The sequence below is a fragment of the Dipodomys ordii genome, unplaced genomic scaffold, assembly GCF_000151885.1.
Source record: "Dipodomys ordii isolate 6190 unplaced genomic scaffold, Dord_2.0 Scaffold5, whole genome shotgun sequence".
NCBI lineage: Eukaryota > Metazoa > Chordata > Mammalia > Rodentia > Heteromyidae > Dipodomys > Dipodomys ordii.
Window position 1 is genome coordinate 19,093,072 of NW_012267221.1, and position 11,017 is coordinate 19,104,088.

The window sequence follows — 11,017 nt, forward strand, 5'->3', positions numbered from 1 at the left end:
AACTAGAATATGTCTGAGTCAAGCAGAAAAGGTCAGATAAGTTGATGTTAGGGAAATTAACCCCATGATAAATATTCAAATGTTTTTTTTCATGCAATTGTTTCTAACATATTTATAAGATGATTTCTTTGCTGCTTTGTATGTCCCTCCCCCACATTATAACCCCTGATTTCCCTGTATATGATGTTGGTATAATTTGTGGAGGGGAAGGGAGAAAACAAATCTTTTTAAATAGGGATACAGGGGGACCCATTGCAACAATGAGTTGTACAAGTCGTTATATCAAAAAAACGAACTTTACAACTTTGCGGGGAGGTGGGAGGGAGAGATGGGGATGAAAAATGGAAACAAAGGAGGAGGCAATAATGCTTGATAAGAAATGTACTCATTACCTTGCCCAAGTAATTGTAACCCCACTGTATGGTATTTTCACAATAAAAAAAAAAAATCCTAGCTACTCAGGAGGCTGAGATCTGAGGATCACAATTCAAAGCCAGCTCAGGCAGGAGCGTGTGGGAGACTCATCGCCAATTAACCATCAGAAAACCACTGTTTGAGTTCCATTGAAACACAGTGCAATTTCTAGTTTTCTGATGGTGAGCTGTGACTAAAGCTGTTTTCATAAACTTTCTGTCTCAGGACCTTGCTGCGAGTGTACCCATGTAGACCACTAACCTCAAGTGTCCCAAGTTCCTGGTTCAGCCTCCAAGGCACAGAGACAGCCTCTGGCAGAGCACTGGCCTTTCCTAGATACCAGGCACCTGCTGGAGGAGTTGCCTATAATGCAGAGAGAGGTCACCTAGACAAATAGGCCCAACCAGCTTCACTCTAACAACAACGTTCCCATCGGTGTTTTACAAATTATTCCTCTGTGTGTTTAATTTCTACTACATTGTCATCCCCCACTTGTCATACTCCATGTACGCTGGTAAGCTGTCTGAAACTCTTTTGGAAAAAAGGAGTGTAAATATTTATACTAGGAATACGTTCCACAAAAATAAAGAATTGCTACAAAAAGTTCTTTGAACTAATATTGAAGATATAAAGAATTAGGAAAAACTTAAAGCTTGGTTTCTTTTGTCGCTAGAACAATGAGATTCACAAAGCACTAAAGGAAAGAGATATTGTTACTGAAAGGAGAAAGTATAAATGAATTCTGAATTCAAAATATAAAAACATCCTCATCTTTTCCCAATCTATGCAAATTCTAAATCAATTCTTCCCTAACAGATAATGGTGGCAATCTTAGTTAAGAAATCAAACCTATTGAAGTTCTTCCTATGTGCAATTCCTATGTGCAGTTAAATCTCCATTAAATCTGAGGAGATATTCTTCCTAACTTTATTCTAAAGCAATGGATCTCAATTTTGGCTACACACTGAAATCACTGGAGAGCTTTACAAAACATCAGCGCCTGGGTCCCAGCCTAAGGAAACTGATGTAAATTGGTTTAGGGTTCAGCCTGAGAATGAAAAGTTTCAAAAGCTCCCAGGTGATCCTCAGGTTCCAGCAAGGCTGAGAAGAACTGCCTCTGGCTAATCACTGAGAAACAAGCTTCCTTCCAATGTAATGAGGTATCTGGCTCCTGGACACATTACTACATCGCAAATTAATCTATGAAAGAAGTAAGATGTATATGTTCAATTTGCAAACACTACCAAATGAAATGTGTATTTCCAAATGCAACAGAGAGCCAAATACACCACTGAATTACATGCACTAACCTCCAAGCATTTAAGTACCTTCTGAAATGACATAGAAAAAACTGAGTTATATAAAAACACTGAAGAAATGTCATTCTCCAGCTGGCACTTCCAGAATATCAGCTATCTCTATGAGGAGTGAGTTAATCAATATTCACAAATAATCAAACGCTGTTTAAGTAGCAGGATTTAAAATAAATAAGCAAAATTAAACTTTAGCAATTTCAAATGTCAGACAATAAATGGAAGAAAAATATTTTTTAAAGTACTCTTACAGGAGACTATATTTTTCTGAATTCTCATTTTCAACCATGAAAAATGTCATTGTAAATTTTTTAATTATAAAAATGATGCATTACTTATGCAGCAAGCTCTCAAGACTTTACATCCAAAAAAAGCAAAACCTGTTCAAAGAAGAGTGAGTTGCATATTCTGTCTAATACCCCTTAGAAAGGAATTAACAATAATAGGAAAGGACAAAAGCATTTGTCTTCACCCAAGCAGTTTCTAGAAGCCAATGAGTATGACAAAAGTGGCATGCACAACAGTGCGACATGAGGCTGGGGTACTGCTGGGTGACAGAGCACTGATCTGGCTCCACAAAGCCTCATGAGGCCCTGCTTCCAAGCCAGCAGTGTAAAGAAATAAAGTGAGCTATGACAAAAGCTGTTTTCATAAAGTTTTCCTACTCTGCTGTATACTGCGTGTTTGCTACCTTACAGTAGATACCTTTTGCATGATTCTTGTTTCTTTATTAAAAAAAAACTTACCAATTCATGTTTAGCAAATGTACAAAAACATATAAAAGAAAATTTAACTGGAATATGTGATTTGCATCAGATGAAACTTTAGCATAACTTTTAAATTTGATATTCCAAAATTGAAATTCATATTTTAATACATATTTCTAAGCTAATGTAACTTCAGAACTATATTCATTTGCACTTAAGTACTAAGTCTAATTGCTTAAAAATATTTTCATGTCTTCAAAATAGCAAAAAATCCATTTCTAATCTAAATCATATGAAAATAATTGCTAAGTGGCAAGAGTCAATTAACAGTACAGAACTTGATGACTAATGCCTGAAATGCTCAAAAGAGCACTATACATGATGAAGTAAGCTTATATTTTAATATATTTCAAATGCTTGGTATAAAAGGCTACAGGAACAGACAAGTGTATTTTCTCAATACAATGAGGTATGAGCTGGGATATAAGTAATTAACTTATGAACTATAAAGTTATTAAGCTTAAACAGAATGGAAAAAATACTTAGATCAATGTAATACATAAAACACAAACACAAATTATACAAATTTAAGGTTAACTTACAAGCTAGATATTTTTAACTAGTATAATCTTGCTACAATAAACAACATTTGCAAAAGCATCAGCATAATTCAAGTGATTTGCTTAAATTACATATAAACAATGACATGGCTTTTTTTCTTAAAAATTTTCAATTAAAAAAACAGGGAGCCGGGCGCCGATGGCTCACATCTGTAATCCTAGCTACTCATGAGGCTGAGATCTGAGGATCACTGTCCAGCCAGGGCAGGAAAGTGCGTGAGACTCTTACCTCCAATAAACCACTAGAAAAACAGAAGTGGCACTGTGGCTCAAGCAGTAGAGCACTCGCCTTGAGCTGAGCGCAGGGGCAGTACCCAAGCCCAGAGATCAGGCCCCACAACCGACAAAAAAAGGAAGAAGAAAAAAAAGAACAGGGAGAAAATAAAAACTTCTGACTGGAAGAATTGTTCAAAGCTCCCCAAATATTATCATCTCAATTTAAATGGCTACGTAAAACCTGTTACAGGTAACTGTTACAGGAACTGTTATTCCTCTCAAATAATCATTCAAGCAGGTAACTATCTATAGAATTTTAGTCTCTAAATTACCCTATAAATCATAGCTAATTCATTCCCCTAAAAGTCAAGAGAAGGAGGGAGGGAGAGAAGGAGGGAGGCAGAAAGGGAGAAACTCATTCTTCTAAAGAAAGGAAGGAAAAGAGGGAAGAAGGGAAAAGGGAAAAAAGATGAAAAAAGGAAGGAGGAAGGGATCAAGAGAGGGAGGGAAGGAAGGAGGAGGGTTGGACATCAAATCAAGAGAAAGAAAATAAGACACCAGAAAGCTAACTTAGGGCTGTGGATTTATTCTGAAGATCAATTTCATAATTTCTCTCTGAATCCTGTGTGAGAGATAGTGAATTACCTTTATAAGGATGACAGAAAAAGAAACAAATGAATGCCAGAACTTTTCCAGTTCAAGGCTAAGAAACTTTCATTATATACTATGTACACAATGTATATCCTTTTCTCCTAGGGAGAAAAGAAAGCACACTGTGCCCAAATCTATGACTTCACAATAGGTTTGTAATATCAAATCACACTGCTAGAATGACTTGACTCTCTCTTAAATTATAAAGCATGATTTGCTAGTAGTACTTTAAGTGAATTTAAAATGACTTGTTTCAAAGAATTAAATTTAAATATACACACTCAAAACTTTGAGGAGAAAAATTGGAAAAGTAATTGTTTCTTATCCTGGGAAGGAGGGGGACGCTCCTCCAAAGGCCTTGGTGATCCTTCAGGGGAACGGCAAAGAAGTGATCTCTTGGCCCTGGAGCTCTGTGTCCTCCACCACAATGTGGAACATGAGGGACTCTATGTAACCATTGTTCCTTTGAAATGACTTTGCTCACATCTGTCATCTATCAAAACTAAAACAGCTTAATGATTATTACAAAACTCTATAATGTAATCACTTAACTATGTTTTCCTTCTTCTTTATTTTTTTGTCGGTTGTCAGGTCTGAACTCTGGGCCTGGGCACTGTCCCTCAGCTGTTCAGCTCAAGGCTAGCACTCTACCATTTGAGTTACAGCGCCACTTCCGGCTTTTGCTGCTTATGTGGTGCTGAGGAATTGAACCCAGGGCCTCATGCATGCAAGGCAAGCACTCTACCACTGAGCCACCTTCCCAGTCCCCTATTTTCCTTTTTTAAAGAAATGAGAACTTTGCCTGGTCCCTAGGCAATGATTTCTCTTCCAGCTATTGCTCTCCTATGCCAAAGAATTAAATTATAAATTTTGATGACATTTGAGTGTAAGAATGAGAAAAAATGAGGTTGAGTTATTTGTAACTACATCAAACACACATTAAAAACATGAGAAGTCAACTGGAGAAAAAGTTGAAATGGATAGGGGAAAGCCTATGTATCAGAAAATCTTAGGCTGAGTTGGAATGTTTGTGATCTCAGTATCCAGAAGGCTAGGGCAGGAGAATCTTAAGTTCCAGGTCAGCCCAAAGTTATACAATATGACCAAGGTCAGCATTGGCTACTTAGAAAATTCCTGTTTCAAAAAAAAAAAAGTCAAGCCAGGCGCTGGTGGCTCATGCCTGTTATCCTAGCTACGAGGAGGCTGAGATCTGAGGATCACAGTTCAAAGCCAGCCTCAGCAGAAAAGTCTGTGAGATGCTTATCTCCAATAAACCACTAGAAAACCGGAAGTGGTGCTGTGGCTCAAACAGTAGAAGGCTGGCCTTGAGCTGAAGAGCTGAAGTGCCCAAGCCCAGAGTTAAGCTCCACAACCGACAAAAAAAGAAAAAAAAGTCATAAAGTCAAATGAATGATAAGCTGAAGCATTAATCAATCTCTAGATAAAATAAAGGAGAATACCCTGAAAGCTAGAAAAAGTGGATTCTAAGGTAAATTAAAAGGACTGAAATATTAATGGAATTTATTTTGTCACCTGATGACAAAGGATAAAAGACAAACAACTTCCAAAGATGATAAATTGCTAACTCATGTAATGAAGTCTAAGGAAGTCAAATGTGCACTAAGGTAGCATCCCTAACCATTGAGTCTGACCACAAAGAAACCTCAAGGCCATCTCTACATAGAATATAATATGCTCCTCTGCAAGACCATATGTCAGATCCCTTTTTTTTGGTACTGGGGATCAAACCCAGGACATAGGCAACCGCTTTTTTTTTTGGGGGGGGTCCGGTCGTGGGGCCTGAACTCTGGGCCTGGAAGCTGTCCCTCAGCTCTTCAGCTCAAGGCTAGTGCTCTACCACTTGAGCCACAGCACCACTTCTGGCTTTTTTCTTTCTGCTTATGTGGTGCTAAGGAATTGAACCCAGGGCCTCAGGTATGCAAGGCAAACGCTCTACCACTGAGCCACCTTCCCAGCCCCATGTCAGATCCCTTTAGTCAATCTGAAATTGATTTTGGAGAGCAATCCCACTGATGAAAGGAATATTAGAGAAATGTAATCTGTCTACCAATCTGCTAAACCAGTTCTAGGCCAACAGAGGGACAAAGTACAGAAAGGCACTCGCAACTCAAAAGTCATTCCAACCCAACACAAAAATGAAGAGACTCACAAATCTATGGAGTCCTTTTTTCTTCCCACCACCTCACTGAGAATCTAATATCTACAGGGCCCAATAACAGCTAACAAGCTTCTGCTCTATAAGGATAATTATCTTCCAGAGTTGTTAAGTTAATTAAAATTAGCCATTTATACCACTGTGAGATTGACAAATGGGGATAACAACAAATGTGGCAACAACAAATCTCAAAAGGTGACTACATCTGTATTGACATAGTCTCGGATGTATAGAACACATCAATATTATTTTAACCATATGGTCATTTTACCCAGAGATCAGATAAAGGTCAAACCCCCAAAACAGAAGGAAATTCAAATGAATCCACAACACAAACATACATATTAGTTTGGATTAACTGAATACCATTCGAATCACATCAATGAAAATATTTGTTTTAGAGTAAGTATGCTAACCTAATTGCTGTTAAATTAGAATAAATTTTAGTTTTTAGTAAGCACAAAGTCTGGTAATCCCATACACACCCTCAAATCATTCTTTTAATGGAACTAAGCACACTACAGAAACTAAGTCTTTACCAAATAAGTATATGCACTTTGTATATGTAATTAATTTACCTTTGGTAATTTAATTACAATAGTCATTTTCATGGTGTATTTTTTAATTTTAATTACTTTTTTGATACTGGTCTGGAATTTGAACTCAGTGCCTGGGTACCTTCCCTGAGCTTTTGTGCTCAAGGCTAGTACTCTAACACTTGAGCTACAGCTCCACTTCTGACTTTTTAGTGTTTAAATGGAGAGAAGACTCTCAAGGACTTTCCTGCCCCAGAATGGCTTTGAACTGTGATCCTCAGATCTCAGCCTGGTAAGCAGCTAAGGTTCAGGAATGAGCCACAGTGCCCAGCTAATTTTATTGAAAACTGTACTGAATACTAAATATCTACCTTTATAATAAATAAATCTAGTAATGGAACCAAACTAAAAAAAATACTTCTGAGAGTCATTATTTTTCTGTTTGGGACAGTTTAAATTTTGTCTTTTGTCACAGAAACAGGAATGTACCTATACAAACACTCTAAATAGGCCACCTCTTTAAACAAAACAGCAATAACAACAAAAAAGATTTAGCAGTGTTCATTTAAATCACCAATTATTTCATATCAATGATCTCATCCAATGTTTCTTTTGCTCCTTGTTTCCCAGAGAAAGCACATTAACAATCTGGATCTTTCTACAACAAAACCAGGAACCAACTCTACAAGCACAAAGAAATGTATAGATTCTCAGTACCTAAGAAGCAGACTATAGGATAATAGCTCTGCACGTAGATTCGAGCTTGCCAAAGGACAAAACATGGAAGCCAATAGCAGAGAGAGGGGACTGAAATCAGGACAGGGAGTGGAAATGAGGACAGGGTAGTAATGGGGGTCAGGAGGTGATAACAGTTTAGAGAGAAGCAGATGTTCCAATGGCCAGCAAAGAGCTGATAGCTATGACTTCTATGACATAGCACTCCCATAAGACAAAGATCCCAGTGGTCATTGTTTCTTCTCAGAACACTGGTTTCCAGTTTTCCAGTTAGCACATGGCACCCTCTGTGAGATGCTGCCGCATACTGACCTGTGTCTAACACACACTGACAACGGAACTAGGGGATTATTAGGATACCGGATATCCAAACACTGCCAAATTGTGAACCCACAGACATAATAAAAGTGCAGGCAACAGCAGCATTACAAGCTGAGAGAGTGACAGAAACTTTGCTCCACACAAGCTCATGTATCAACTAGAACATAAAAGCCTGACAACCTGAGGTAAACTATAAATTCTTTTTTTTTAAAGAACCAGGGAATAATACATTCTGAAAACCATAGCAATTCTTCCCTTCTCTAAATATGCCCAAACATTAAAAGGACAAAGATTTAAGGTTAAGGGAAGATGGAAGCAATAAATTTATTATTTTAGTTTCCTTTTAAGTGAGAAACCATTTTAATTTAATAAGAAATAATTAGGCATATATGCTCTACAACACAGACATTACAGGAAGATAAAAAAGAAGGGAAGTAAATTAACCACCACAAGGCTAACTCATAAATCAGCCAACAGCCATAAAAGCATTCATTCCTAGATAGAAAGCTAACTTACAAGTACCTCCAAATGACACGGCTATGCTTATTAGTCTCAGGAAAAGAAGAGAACTGGAATGATGCCCTGCTTACCTCTACTCAAGTCGTCATATAGCTACCAAGCCAGGCAGCAAGTTACTAATGGAAAAAATTGCAAGGGAATATATGAAGTACCTGGACAACTGAGGTTTGACTACAAACTGGCCATAGCATCTAGCAGGCTGGTTCTAGGACTGTCAGACATAGGAGCAAATAAGCACATAGCACATATTCTGTATACCTATTCAGGTATACAGAGGATGGCTAGGACCTCCATAAAGCATTCCAGTGAGACAAACACCAGGAGAAAGTTATCGAGTGATATTTCCCAATAGTACTTAAGTTTAAATGTATATTTAAAAAAAAACTTTAAAGAAAAGCTAATGTGCACTTATATACAGCCACAGAATTTAAGAACTTCAGAAGGAACTCAAGGTCTTAAAATGTAACTGTCTTTTACAATACCCATGAGCTATTACTTAAATCAACTAAAGTTGTTTAAAAAAAAAAAAAAAAGCTTAGTAGGAGAAGCAGGACTCAACTCTCTCCAGAGTTTGCTCAATGCATTTTTTTCCACCCAGGGAAAGTGACCTTGAAAACTGGTTGGATGACTAAGGTACAATTTTCTTGGTCACCACAATGGCCATACACAGACAAATATGTATACAGTAGTCCTTTCCATACAAGCTAAGTCCATCTAAGGAGAGGAGAAGGAAAGGCATAAATTTAAAAAATTAACATTAAATTATAAGGCTAAGTTTTAAAAGTTAACATTACATTATAGAAGTTCTTGATTTAATTTTAGTTTAAACAGATAATCTATTACCTCAGTCCTAGTGAAATCTATGTATTGTGTAGCCTAAATTTAAAATGTGAGGCCAAACAGAGCTGGAAAAGTACAGCTTTACCCTTGTACTTAATTTATACCATAGTGTACTGTAATTAAGCCTGAAATAAAAGCTATATTCTGAGTGAAGACAAAAAGCTCTTGTTAATGACATTCCATTCCCAATGTAGAATATAACAAAAGGCTTCTTTATCTGGAGCCAACTGTCATTATACTTTGTAGCTTGTATGGAGCTATTGGACTAATATTTGCACTGGGATTAGTGTTGGGATAACCAATCAGTTAACTCCTCCACCACAGTTTTCTATTATCCTCAAATAAATGACCAAAGGAAAAAGAAAAAAATTGGCAGGCAGAACAATGACCATATTTATGAGATTAAACTCTCAAACCCTTCACAGTTTGCTGGGCAACTAATAATCATTTGCCAAGCTGTTCATTTAATAATGAGTCAGTTAAGCCTAAAGTAAATTTTCCTTTAAACCAACCAATGCTACTACATCATATCCACACAGACAGACTCCAATCAGTAACATATATCATTTCAAGTGAAAAATACAAGTTACCATGTAAGAAAGCCAAACTCTGGAAAGCTAAAATGTCAAACCTTCTAGTTTGAGGGCCAGGAGTTTGACCTCAAACTCCTGGTCACAAAAAAGTCACATGTCCTCAAGCCATCCTGCACAACGTGCCTCCACTGGTATAGAAAATGGAATGTCAACACCAAGACCACTGAAGTTTTACACGGTGAAAAATACTGTTCATCACAGCCAAGAAAAGTATAGAAAGTACAAGACAATCACAAGGCATAGAATCATTAGTTATGCAGGAGGAGGAAGTGCTGTGGCTGTTCCCAAGAAATACATATATCAAAGAGAAGTCCACACCCACTCATTCACCAGCCATGGCTCTACTCACTCATCTCCACATGCACAGATGTCACAAAGAGCAAGCAGCAGGATTCCTTAACTTACTAGTAGTTCATCCATACTGGTCTGGCATTTTTCCAAGTTGATCCTCTTTATTGCTACACGTTCTTGCCTGGGTTTGCACAGGGCAGCCTGGACCACTGCTGTAGCGCCACTTCCTGAGAAAAAAAAATAAAAACAGTATTTGTGGTTTTCTTTCATAAATAAATACCTTCTTAAGTCCCTTACTTATGACATGCAAACACTACTATTTGGCATCTCTTTATGAAAAGAGTTTCTTAAGTCTTCAAGTAATTCTCTGGAGGAAAAAAAGGGCAGACTCAACTTTTCCAGTGGATATATGTCTGAGGACACAAGGACAACAGACATAAACAGCCTACATGGGTGCTGCTGCCATCCTTGTGTCCTGATCACTTTCTAACTGCAGAGCCTTTATATTTCAGGTGCTTGTCCCATGTCAGCCAAACCACTTCTGGTTGGGCACTTCAGAGCTTTCAAGAGAAGCTAGGCATCTTATCTTTCCTAAGCACTCTCAGAGCTTATTTCTTCTGCGCTTGCTCTACAATTAGAAAAACAGAAATCAGCCCTAGTGCTCTCCTGCTGAAAGCACAAATTTCAAGGACGCTAAGCAAAGTGGTGCAATGTATTGTTACCAAAACTCTTGGCATTTAACGAATTTCTTATTTCTAAAGTTTTCTGAGCCTTAGCTAACACACTCAAACTCCTAAAAGATGATCATGTCATTACCATGTGTTACAAGAACAAAATATGAACATGCATTCATCTGTGGCTTACCCCAAAGAACTACTAATCAAATTTATACTCTATAGAGGGTAAAGACCACTAGGTTAAGATATCTCAATTCTCCATACAAATACTGACAAAAATATCATTCTAATTGCATAAATCTTCTATCACCCTAAGATAGTGAATAAGAAAAAAAAAACCTGTGCTCAGGATCCAGATTTAAAATCTAACTTTCTCCTCAAAGATTTTCTTTGGGTAACAATTCTCTA

The 11,017-nt window shown here is 37.4% G+C and overlaps 1 protein-coding gene across 2 annotated transcripts in view; it reads right to left on the bottom strand.

Annotated features, from left to right (window-relative positions):
• The window catches only part of Stk39 (serine threonine kinase 39), a 206,977-nt gene extending 196,817 nt beyond the window's left edge, over positions 1-10,160 (bottom strand). For both annotated transcript variants that reach the window (XM_013030494.1, XM_013030500.1), the window contains exon 1: positions 10,047-10,160. In XM_013030494.1, the coding sequence (XP_012885948.1) occupies positions 10,047-10,061 (15 nt within the window). In that variant the 5' untranslated portion in view covers positions 10,062-10,160. The remainder of the gene's footprint in view (positions 1-10,046) is intronic.
• Between the last annotated feature and the right edge of the window lie 857 nt (positions 10,161-11,017).